Source organism: Marmota monax, unplaced genomic scaffold (genome assembly GCF_021218885.2).
Source record: "Marmota monax isolate L192 unplaced genomic scaffold, Marmota_monax_Labrador192_F-V1.1 WCK01_AAM20220418_F8-fsc00344, whole genome shotgun sequence".
NCBI lineage: Eukaryota > Metazoa > Chordata > Mammalia > Rodentia > Sciuridae > Marmota > Marmota monax.
Window position 1 is genome coordinate 108318 of NW_026692430.1, and position 12770 is coordinate 121087.

At 36.8% G+C, this 12770-nt stretch overlaps 1 protein-coding gene across 1 annotated transcript in view; it reads left to right on the plus strand.

Annotated features, from left to right (window-relative positions):
* Window positions 1-12770, plus strand: part of Adam2 (ADAM metallopeptidase domain 2) — a 59316-nt gene that overhangs the window by 5328 nt on the left and 41218 nt on the right. The window contains exons 2-6 of the mRNA XM_058578785.1: window positions 863-918; window positions 4383-4461; window positions 8983-9059; window positions 9367-9535; window positions 11780-11833. Of these exons, the coding sequence (XP_058434768.1) occupies window positions 863-918; window positions 4383-4461; window positions 8983-9059; window positions 9367-9535; window positions 11780-11833 (435 nt within the window). The remainder of the gene's footprint in view (window positions 1-862; window positions 919-4382; window positions 4462-8982; window positions 9060-9366; window positions 9536-11779; window positions 11834-12770) is intronic.

Consider the following 12770-nt stretch of genomic DNA (forward strand, 5'->3'; position numbering starts at 1 on the left):
AGTAGTATTTCTATCCCAGCAATCAAAAAATATAAAACATAATTCTTAATAAGATTTAATTTATACTACATAAAAATCTAAATGCAAATCTTACATAGGTCAGCAAAACCTCATTGAAGACAATAAAACAAGAGAAAATAAGACTTTAATAACTGGAGATGTATTACATGCTTGTTTATTGAAAGGTTCAATAATGAAGATGTCTGCAAATTGGCAGAGAATTAATTGTCCCTTCATTGGATAGCATTTCTTAATCCTCTTATTTATAAAATAGATTGAGTTAGCATTCAAACTATGAACAAATTTTATGAAATTTATTACTATTATATATTACATGTTATTAATTAATTCTTGGCTCTACTATATATAAATTTTCTATTAAATAATTTAGGCATATCCTATCCATTTTAAAGATAGTTTTATAGTGGCCTCAATATTAAGCTAACACAATTATAGGACTAAAAAAATCTACTCTCAGGGCTGGGGTTGTGGCTCAGTGATAGAGCACTTGCCTAGCATGTGTGAGGCACTGGATTTGATCATAAAAAGCACCACAAAAAAATAAATAAGTAAAATAAAGGCATTGTGTCCATCTACAACTAAAAAAAATTAAATATATATATTCTATAAAATCCACTGTTTTGTTATGAGTCTGTTATTGGATAAATTGAAAATTCATGAATAAGAAATTATACCAATCATATTCTATTATCCAAGCTAAAATTTTATCAAACCAAATTCTAGATTTTAACTTTTATTGCATTAATATGTTTTTGATTGTCATTAATGTAAAAATGTTAGTTTTTATTTCTAACCTCTTTTCCCTCATTTTCTTTGCTTTTCAAATGTGCTCTCCTACCAGGTGGCCTACAACATTACAATTGAGGGGAAAACATATACTATGAACCTAACGCAAAAGTAGGTGACGGTGTTACCAACTGTCTTTGTTCTATTTATAATTATTGTTTGTAAATACCCAGAATGCAATTATTTTGCATTTGGAAATGTTACTGAGTGTTCCTTTTTCTCTTATGTTGTTCTTTTAAAAAACACCTTAAGTCTCTGTATCAAATACCTGGATTGGAATCCACAGTGCTGTTCCCATCTTCCCCGTAGTGATGCTTCCTGGTGGCATCCAATTTGGTTTGGGCTACCCATGGGGTTTCATGGAGGACAAATTTTGATTATTTCCTGAAAACATAAATATGGTTTGTTTTCTAGTTCCTTTATCCAACTTAAAGTTGAAGGATCATAGCAGATTCTTGGATGTTGTGAATCATGACAATTTTTTTAAATTAGCATATATACCCTATCACACTGTATTAAGCACTTACAATTGTAATTACCCAAACTCAATCTCATGACAGTTAATACATTTGGGAAAAATGAAGCATAGCATGCTGAGCAAAAAAGAAAAATCAAAATTGATATGGTCCTTGTTTCAATAAGAATGAGTTTACTAAAAATAATGAAAGGAAGAAAAAGAACTAGTCTGAAGGAAGACACAAAAAGCTGACTCAAAATTACTTCTTCCTAAGGAAAAAAACTGAGTGTTTTTGCAATAAATGTGCAGGGAAACCCCAGACAGAATCTCCCCAACAGTGATGGGCCTGCAAATGAGCCAGTGGTGAGAGCTAAACCATCCTGTGGATAACTTTCCACATCACAGTACAATACATACAAGTGTTCAATAGAGACGGAAGTAGGTGAAGTACAGTGGGTTAGAAATGTAAGAAGATCTAAATTAAAATGCAGTCTTTGTTGGGCTGGGGATATGGCTCAAGCGGTAGTGCGCTCGCCTGGCATGCGTGCGGCCTGGGTTTGATCCTCAGCACCACATACAAACAAAGATGTTGTGTCCGCCCAAAACTAAAACATAAATATTAAAAAATTCTCTCTCCCTCTCTCTCTCTCCCTCTCTCTTTAAAAAAAAAATGCAGTCTTTGAGCCAATAATGGTGGTGCATGCCTATAATCCCAAGGCTTGGGAGGCAGAAAGATTGGGAGTTCAAAGCCAGCCTCAGCAAAAGTGAGGCATTAAGCAACTCATTGAGACCCTGTCTCTAAATAAAATACAAAATAGGGCTGGAGATGTGGTTCAGTGGTTGAATGCCCCTGAGTTCAGTCCCTGGTGTACCTGACACCTGCAAAAATGCAGTCTGTGCAGATTTATTTTTTGGATTGGAAAAAGGATATAGAATATATGATACAATTAATGGTGATATCATGATGAATTTGTAAATGACCCTTTACTATTCAACTTGCAAAAAAATGTATTTCTTTTCTTGCACACAAGCAATCAAAAGGCATTTAATAACCACCTTGTCAATGAGTAAAATTAGAATATAGTTACAAATATTTAATGCTTAATCAAAGAAGCACCAGCTATTTGCAAATTTGGTAGGAGTTGTCAAAATAACTCTTGGATTAAAAAAATTATTCAAAGCATTATGGCAAAAATGTCAATAATATGACAACAGATAGAATGTTATAAATCAAACAGTCTAAATGTGAATGACCAAATCTATAATCAAAATACAGTGCAGAGCTTTTGCTGTTTTTTCATTTGACATGCAGCAGATGAGACTCAAGTGTGCAGGGCTGGAGAAGGGGTTGGGGGGGACCAATGAGTATAGTTGGGTCACCCCAGGTGGAGTGATGAGGTCTTCAGTGGCCATTGGCCTTGGTCTGCTGCCAGTCCTGCCAGCCCTGACCAGGATACCTTGGTAGCTAGTCCTTCTGAGGCTTGGCCAACAGCTCCTGTGTAAACAGGTGGATGTAAAAGTTGCTCACCGCATACTGTCGCCTGGGCTATGTGCAGAACTGGCACCACCCTGCACCCGTCACAACTATACCCCGATCTCTGAGGGCTTTAAAGCAGGTAATAATCAATCACCTTGATCAAGGCAATCCTGACAAACCTGGGAAGTGCATGGTTACAGCATCTTAAAAGATATCCGAGGTATTCATTAGCATCATTATTAACTCTAGTCACAATGCTGTGTAAGAGGTGTTCTGAACCTATTGTCCTCACTGAAACTCACCCCTGGCCCCTAGCAGCCACCATTTTCCTGCCTACTTTTATAAGTTTGACTCTTTTACATCCCACATATATGTGAGATCATGCAATATCTTTCTTTCCGTGCCTGGCTTATTTCATGTAACATAATATATTTCTGGTTGATCCATGTCTCCCAAAGAACAAGATTTCTTTCTTTCTTTTTTAAGGCTTAATTGTTTTCCAGTGTGTGCTTGATTATTGCTGCAATCAACATGCAGGTGTCTTTTCAACTTATGATTTCACCTCACTTGCAAATATACCCAGCAGTGGGATTTCCAGAATAGATGATAGTTCTACTCTTAATTTTTGAGGAACCCCTGTTCTCTTTTCCATATCCACGATCCTAATTTGCTTCCCACCTACCTTGTACAGGGGTTCTTCCTTCATTTCATCCCACCAACATTCGGCATCTCTCTTCTCCTTGATAACAGCCATTCTAACAGGTGTAAGGTGTTGCATCCTGATGGTTTTCATTTGCATTTCTCTGAGGGCTAGTGATAGCAAGCACTTTCTTAAATACATGTTGACCATTTGTACATATTGTTTTGAGAAATATTTATTTCTGTCCTCTCCCATTTTTAAAATTGAGTTATTTGTTTTCTTGCTGTTCTTCATATATTTTAAATATTAAGTATTAACCCCTTACCAGCTGTAGGGTTTGCAAGTGTCTGCGTCCATTCTGCAGGTTGTCTCCTCCCTCTGCTGACTAACTGTCCTGCTGGGAAGAAGCCTCCTAGTCTGGTGCTGTCCACTAGTTTTAGTTTTCGCTTTTGTTGCCTAGGCTTTTTTGGTCATATCCAAAAAGACTTTGCCCAGACCAACGTCACAAAGCTTTCCCATGTTTTCTTCTAGTAACTTCTAGTTTTAGGTCTTACATTGATGTCTTCAGTTCACTTCTAGTGTTGTGAGATGAGGATCCACTTCCATTTTTCTGTAGGTGGACATTATTTTCCATATGTGATTTTTTGGAAGAGACTATTCTCTTCCCATTGTGTGTTCCTGGTGATGTTGCCAAAAATCAATTAACTGTAAATAAGTGGATTGATTTCTCTGGTATCTCTTCTGTTCCACTGGTCTCCATGCTGTTTTGATTATTACAGCTTTGCAGTATATTTTGAAATCAGGTCATCTGATGCCTCCAAGTACCTCCTTTTTGCTCTGGCTATTTGGGAAAACTTAACAAGGAGGTGGAAAATCCAAACGCGAAAACTCTTTTTCGGCCAACCTCTCTACTTATAATAAATATAGTAAGTATCTTTTTAAAAATGAAAGTTTAGGAAACAAAATTTCCACTAAGTACCCTTTTATCTTTATTTTTACAGAGTATTTTTACCTCATAATTTTAAAGTTTATAGTTATGATGGTACAGGAATCATGAAGCCTCTTGATAAAGATTTTCAGGTATGATTTTCATTATCTGTTGTACCTTTGTGATATGAATTTCTCTGATCATGTTATCTAGGGTCCACATAGAGTACAAAGGGTGGAGGTCATGTTTTGTTTTTATGTGAACCTATTCATTTCATTTTGACAGTGTGTTCTCAACTCTATTAAACAGAAGGTTACTAAGTCAAATATCATTGTCATGTTTCTAAATCATTTGTTTCCTGTGTGTGCTCATGTGTCTGTGGCAATAGGGGTTGAATATATTGTGAAATGCCTGGAATGAAGACCAGGGTTTGAATCAGGGGAAGCTAAATCTGGAACAAAAGGAGAATCTAAAGTGTCCTCTGAAGAATGTTCAGGGACCAAATATTTTCTTAAATACATGTTGACCATTTGTACATATTGTTTTGAGAAATATTTCTTTCTGTCCTTGCTGTTCTTCATATATTTTAAATATTAAGTATTAACCCCTTACCAGCTGTAGGGTTTGCAAATGTCTCCATCCATTCTGCAGCAACCAAGACAGGGAAGCTGCCGGGATCCCAGCAGGCAGGATTGGGACACCTACTTAAATAAGAAATAAGCAAACAATGTAAAAAGGGAAAACGAACTTAACGCAGTCGGATTAATGGGAGAAGCAGCTGTCTCAGTTCTCCTTGGGCCTTACAGAGGTGGTGACAATGTGTGGAAAAAAGCCAAGTGGCACACACATGCAGATTTAGCCAGAGAACCTGTCACCTTCAGCTTCCTTGGTGTCCACCCCCCAGGGCAAAGTTTGATCAGTGGTTATTCTCAGTATGACAAAGTCCTCTGTTTCTTAAGGACACATAAAATTTCATGCATATTTGGAACTACATAGAATTTTCGTATATTTGGAACACTCAGGGCTTCATTTAATGATGTCTATAATTTTTTTGGTGAAAGTAATTGAAAAATAATGGGTAGAATTTGTAGGGTTTGTTCATGCATAAAGGAGCCTGAAATGCTCTTTTTTGTTTTGCTTTTGGTCTGCCCTACCTGTTGTTGTCCTCATCTTTGTGGTTGTTTTCCATTTTCATTCCCAATTTCTACACAGTGAGTCCACCTTAGAGAGGCTAAGATTTTAACAGAAGAAATTATAGACTTAGCCCTTGCTTTGAATTTCATTTTTAAACTTGCCATCAGAGAAGGCAAATACAAGTGAGTCGTTGTAAATAAAGAAATAATATGTACTGTTATATGCAAACAAATATTTATATGTGCAGGGGTGTGTATGTGTTTGTGTGTGTGTGTGTAAGAGAAAAATCATCAAAGAGCTACACAGGGCCACAATATCCCACGTTTGAATTTTATAGTATTCTGCTAAACCCAATTCCACTGCATACCTTAAGAGGTATGAAAGAAAGATATGCATGCAGTTAAAAAAAGACTAAAAAGGAATGCCTTAATAATAACCAAAATGTGGTACGTTGTTGAATGTTGGTCTCGAATGTCATGAATATATGTTGTTGTATTGATATGTTATGCTGTAAGCCTATTTCTACCCTAAAGAAAACCAAGTAAAGTTCATTAAATTAGATTTAAAACAGATGATTTTATTGAATTTTTTCATATATTTTGAAAATGGCATCCGTCCCTAAAAGCACATCGTTTTGAAAAATAAAGACATATACAGAAGAGCCAATTGGTCAGTTATTGGCATCAGACATTGGTCAGGCATCAGACATTCCAAAGGGACTCTCTTCTGATGCCTACACATAGGGGTCAGGATTTTTACAGATTAATTTTGGGCAGGCACACATATTCAGTGTGTAGCACACAGGGAGCTTCTGCTATCTGCTTTTTGTTTTGTTTTGTTTTCAATTATAGGTCATACTTTCCTGTTTCTTTGCCAGGCTTATGATTTTTCGTTGGAAATGGGACATTTTAGATGATTTATCATAGGCAATCTGAATACTGCTCTATCCCTTGGGGCCTATAATTGTTTCTTGCTTGATTATCTGTTTGGTAACTGGCTGTATGATTTTAGGAAGATCCAGCTTAGGTACACCCAACTGTCAGGGTGGGATGAAGTGGAATGGCAAAGCTCTCTTCGGCCCTCGCCCTGGCCACATTAGCATATTAAATTCTCCTAAGTATTGGCGGGTTGCTCTGTTGTCCAGTTAAACTTGGACTGTCCAGAAGGGACAGTTCTGTAGATCAGTGACCAGCCATTTGCTGCCCATCAATCTCTCTCAGACCAGCCAGTCCTGTGGAGGCTGCCGAGGTAACCCACATCAACTTTGGAACATTCCCTTGGGCTTCTCTGTGCTGTGTTGTGAGTGAACTCAGTGCATCTGGGAAGAAGTAAGGTTCTGTTTTATAACCTGCTTCTCCTACCAGGAAAGACCTGTGGCCTGAGCTGGGGAGCTGAGTGCCTTACATTCCCCTCCTGGAGCCAGACCTGCCTGTTGCAGGAGTGTGCTCTGTCGGATGTGGGGGTCTCCCTTCCAGTCTCTCTCTCATCCTGGTCTTTGCTTCAGAGGCATTTCCTTAGTTCACTGCCTTCGTCTTGGCTCAAGGCTGCTGTGCTGAAGGCCTTCCTGCAGCAGGAGTTGGGACAGTTCTTTGGGCTGATTTGACCCCCATGTGATGGGGTGGTTTGGCCGAGCCCTCTTTGGACTTCCTTGTAGGTGTGGAGGGAGGGTCTGCAGGTTCTTCCTTTGCTGATGGCATCTGGACACTACAACTGGAACTTTCCTCTCCACCCTGGAATACACAGCCTTGACCTTCACAGGTCTCCTTCAGGTCCTCCGGCAGCTCCAGCCTGCTGGCTCTTTTGGTCCCTCCTGTCCATCATTTCCCCCACTGCCACCTCCTCTGCAGCCATACCCTCTGTGACATTCTTAAAGCTTCCTTTCTCTCACATTTCTTCAGATTTGGGATTTGGCAACTTTTATAGTTCTAATTTTTATTTTTATTTTTGTTTTACACTTTTTGAAACCTTCTCAGTGTATTTCATTTAAACTATGTTTTGTTTGAGTTGTATTTTTTGGGGGGAGGGGTGTGTACTAGAGAGTGAACTCAGGGACACTCAACCACTGAGCCACATCTCCAGCCCTATTTTGTATTTTATTTAGAAACAAGGTCTGGCTGAGTTGCTTAGCATCTCATTTGGTGAGGCTGGCTTTGAACTCCCAATCCTCCTGTCTCAGCCTCCCAAGCCACTGGGATTACATGCGTGTGCCACTGTGCTTGGCCATCAAGTTAGATTTTTATACTCTCTCTATATTTCTCTGAATTTCCTAATGGATCCCCCTTTGTGTCCAATTTTTCTTTAATGTTCTCCATCACATTTTTAATATCTGTTTTAAAGTCTTTTTTTTTAATTCCTATTCTTGGGTTATTTTAGTGTCAATTGTCTTTCTGATTTTCCTCTTGACTCTGTACTACATTTTCCCTTTTATCTGAATATCTAGCACCTTTTAAAATCATATACTGGCCACATTCAATGGCACACTTAAGCCTTGTGACTTTTTTTCTAAAGGGTTTCCAAGTTTGTTCTAGTAGGCAAATATCCTGGCGGGAACCAGATCCTGACTATTCCACTGCACTTGCAGATAGACAAACCCTTTTCTCTGTTCTTCAGCTTTCCTGGTCTTGGCTCCTTCTAGACTCTCTGGAGCCTCTTTCCTGAATCCTCGGTCTGGATGTTAAGTAGAGATTGCACCCGAGGAGGTAACGGTGCGCACTGGGGTCCTGGCTCTGCGCCTCCTCCCTCCTCTCTTGGTCACAGCCCCTGGGTTCCGCACTCTGAGACTGTGGCTTCAGCCTGAGGCTAAAGGTCTGGGTTTGCTGTTGAGGTGTCAGGCTTTCTGCAGCTCTGCCTGCGGGGGGGGGGGGTGCTTTCTGGAGGAAACCCACCAAATGAGAATTCAGCAAACGCAGTTGCCTTCTTTCTGGTATCAATTGTACTCTCTTTTTCTGTCTGCTTTTGTAGCTGAAGTTTTTAAAATATATACACACTTTTTTTTCAGTATTTATAATTGATATCTGTGAGAGGGTCACACCTCTGTGAGCTATTCTGCCATTGCACTCTAAATAGTTGTGTAAAAATAGGGCTTGGAGATATGACTCGGTTGGTAGAGTGCTTGTCTGGCATGCACAAGGCCCTGGGTTCAATGCCACACACACACATACACACACACACACACACAGCTTGAATAAGAAACCATCAAAATAGTTGTGTAAAAAGACTTTCTTTTTTGGATTCATATTGGTTTTTCCTCCCAGGCAGAATTATGCCAGAATAATTTGGGGGGAGGTGGATAGTGAGGTTTTGATTATTTTCACTTTGTCCTAGTGATCAAGAAAATCGAATTTAGTTTACAGAATATGAAAGAGTGTGAAAATTAACACATTCTTTATGAACCTGTGGGGAAAAGTTTTGGGAAATTGAGTCTTACATTCATCTAATAATCTTATAAATCCCTTGTGCAAATATTGAGTATTTGATATACACACACAATATCTGAAAACTCTATCTCCTAATAAATCTGTATGTATTTTATCTTTCAGAATTTCTGCTACTACCAAGGATTTGTTGAAGGTTATCCAAATTCTATGGTGATGGTTAGCGCATGTACTGGATTAAGGTTGTAATATATAATTGTATGAATCGCAAAATGGATTCCTTACTTGAAAATTATTTTTAAAAATGGCTCCTACCCTTATAATGAATTAAGATCATTCTCATATTTAGAGATCATGAAATATAGTTAGGCAAATACCAATCACATTACTGTTCTGTAACTCTTAGTAAGTTTGCAAATACTCAGTAACTTCCTACTGTACCCACTAAGGATGATAATAATATGAATGCCACAAAAAGAACTAAGTAGCTCTTAACTAACTTTTTTAAAGTGCAGCATTTTATTTATATACTTTTCTTGGAATTTATAGGGGCTTACTGCAGTTTGAAAATGCTACTTATGGAATTGAACCCCTGGAATCTTCAGTGGGCTTTGAACATGTAATTTACCAAGTGAAATATAAGAATGAAACTGTTTCTTTATATACTGAGAAGGATATTGAAATAAAAAATCTGCCCTATAAAATACAAAGCGTAGAGGTAGGTGATCAATTGAGTAAACTGCATAGTTGTTACTCTACAGCAATATGAACACTTCAGTTTTTCAGAGAAACTACCATTTGTACACACTCACACAGACACACATATGGATTCATGTACCAGAAACTGTATTGCTTATAAGCCTTAAAACTAGTTTTATAACTTAACGGATAGCTCTTTAAATTTCTGCGATATTAGCTATGATGGTCCCCTCTTTCATTTCTGATCAATTTAAGTAATTTCAATATTTTTGTGTTCAGAGAAGCCAAGTATATTTCAATTAAAGCATGGCTTGTTCAAACAATTTGTTGTTTTAAAATTTTAAATCACATCCAATTTTTCTTTAAAACACATCATTTGTTGCATTTGCTTTTAATGCAAATACGTATGTCTTGGATTAAATCTACTAGTTTTTTTTTGTCTTATATCTTTCTTCTTCCTTTACATCATGGTTATTAATCAAGTGTTTTTAATGGTTTTAGTTTTTTCCTCTAAGGAGTATTTAATTGGTGCATTGTTCAATGTATTTTGTATGATGTATTACCTAATTATAAGTACAAAACATATTTACAGTAAAATGATGTTAATGGTCACTCTGCTCAGGAGCTGACAAACTCCAATCCTCAGGCCAAATCATGCCCACAGTCTGTCTATGTAAATGACGGTTTATGGGAACACATCCATTGTATGCATAACTTTTATGTACATTGCTGTGTCAGCCCACTGCCCACCTGCCCAACAGACACCTTTCCTGGCATTCTGCATGCCCTTTATTACCTGTCTACTGGATGAAGTGGACTTCTTATTTTTCTTCAAATGAGAATATTTTTCAGGAAATTAATGAATGAGTTATGAAACTACCACCAGTTCCAGTCTCAGAAATGAAAATGAGCAGGATGACTTTTGGGATGTGAGCCAGCTAACACTTGTGTTGATCAGAACCAATCCATAGTTTTCAATCCCAGTCCATTAATCCAGCATTCCAGTAGCCTACTCTTGTTTAGGGACTTTAATGACTTGTAGTCTTCCAAGCAAAGGATTTCAACTTTCTCAGTAAGGCCGTGAAATATTTTGGTGCTTAATATTGCATGGAAACTATAGGAAATCAGTTAGACTACAAGGGAATCTTGTTCACCTTTTAAATTCAAAACCCTTGATTTGGACCAGAAGAGAGAATTTTAAATGATAAAATGAGTAACCAATATGCCCTGAATTTGTCTTACTGACTTTTCTCAACTTTTTCCTCCTTGAAGTTACTATAACCATTGTTTTCCTGATCTCTACTCAAATCCCAGGTTTGCTATTTATGCTCTCTTCAATGCCCTCTTCATATGTTTAGGAACACATTTTAACTAAAATGAGATTGTCTTGAATGTTCAAGGGATTAAATGCCAATGTAAAATAAACATAATAAAAATTTCTTCAGCTTCTGAGTTTGGATTTTCTACTCTGCATTTAAATACTTGTCTCCTGCCTGTGGGTGGTGTTACTGTAGTGACTGAATATTATGAATTCACTACCCTGTTGGGTCAGAATGTTTGCAAAACCTGTCTGTCTGTCTGTCCCCAGTGCATTTCTTATAGGTTGTCTTCATGTAATAATTAGAGTGAAAAAAGACAACACTTATATGAATCATCATGACAACCATTACTTCTTTTCCATTTTCAGCACAGCCTGACATTGACAAGCCACAGTTCAAAGCCCCACACACACCTCTAATTTAACCATGATCATCTGTCTGGCATCCCACCCCAACCACTTTATCTTGAGATACCTGTGGTCTAGCTTAAGAAAACCCATGATTTGACTCTCTGTTTCTCATCTTTTTCTGAGGCAGCTTATATGGAATTAATTGTATCCTTTAGATGAAATGCAAACCCCTACACATAAGGATCTCTTATTGCTCTTTTAGGATCAAGTACAAAATCATACCACAGAGTAATGCAGTAACATAAAGCTGATAGAACTGCTTGTAGGACCAATAAGAACATGAAGGAAGGAAGGTGGACAAAAGTTATTTTCTGAGTTCATTAAAAGGTTGATTAAGTGCAGAGAAGTGACAGCAGAAGTAAATGAAAAAGATTCTGTGACATTTAGTTTTGCTTGCTATCTGGTTCTATTTCTCTATGTAAAATCATATTTTTAGCATTGTGTTCATTAATAGAGTTCATTAGTGATAGACACTGTAAATATTTAAGTAATTCTTCAATTTTGATGGAAGGTTTGTGAATTTTTATTTTTCAGCCACAAGAGATGGCTCAGTATTTAGAAATGCATATTATAGTTGAAAAACATTTGGTAAGTATATTTTTGATTGATTTGTCTCATGTCACTTTATGTTAGCAATGAAGTGTTATAAAAATAATTTGGAAAGAATTTATTGACAGAGGAGAATTAGTGACAATTCTGCATTAGCCAAATTCTAAACCATTCATATCAGTAGAAAATTGGGAGTCAAATTTCTATAAAAAGTTTAATCTTAATTTTAAAAATAATAATGAAAATAAAGTAAATGGTAACTTCATGTAATTTAAAGAATTTAGAATCATAGAAATGTATTGTATGTACTCTTAACACTTTTTTAAACTTTGAAAATAATGATTTATATTGCAGATAGGAGATGGTATTATCATTCCTGAAGGTTATTTCTTGTAGAATTTCCTCAATGAAATGGAATTACAATGATTTGAAATTTGAGAATACTGAAATAATTTCATTATCTTATTTTTCCATCTATTTTGTGGAAAAGTTCCAAAGTTTATCATCAAAAAAATGACAAATTTATTTTGATGTACTTTGGGATTTCCCCAAGGAGATGCCACGTGCCTTTGTTGATAACCAGCTACCCATCAATAGGAAGCTTTATTTCTGGACTCTGACTTTGTTGCTATGTCCTGCTATGAATTTCTATCTGACTATTATTCTAGCTGAATACCACAAGTTTTGTTATTTTGATAATATAGTATTTTCTAAGTCCCCTATGATTTCTTCTTTGGCCATTGGCTACTTGTAATTGGTTTTGCATATTTCAAACTTCTCGGATTTCTCTTTATTTTTTAAAATTTCATCCTATTCTATTCAGACAACATATTTTGCATTTTTAAAAATTGTTTTAATTGGATTAAATCCTAACAGCTTACATATGCTGTATTTCTGGATCATGTTCCAAGGGCACATGTGCTGTCTTGCAGTGAAATGTTCTTCAGATACTTATTAACTTATAATTTTGTTTTAA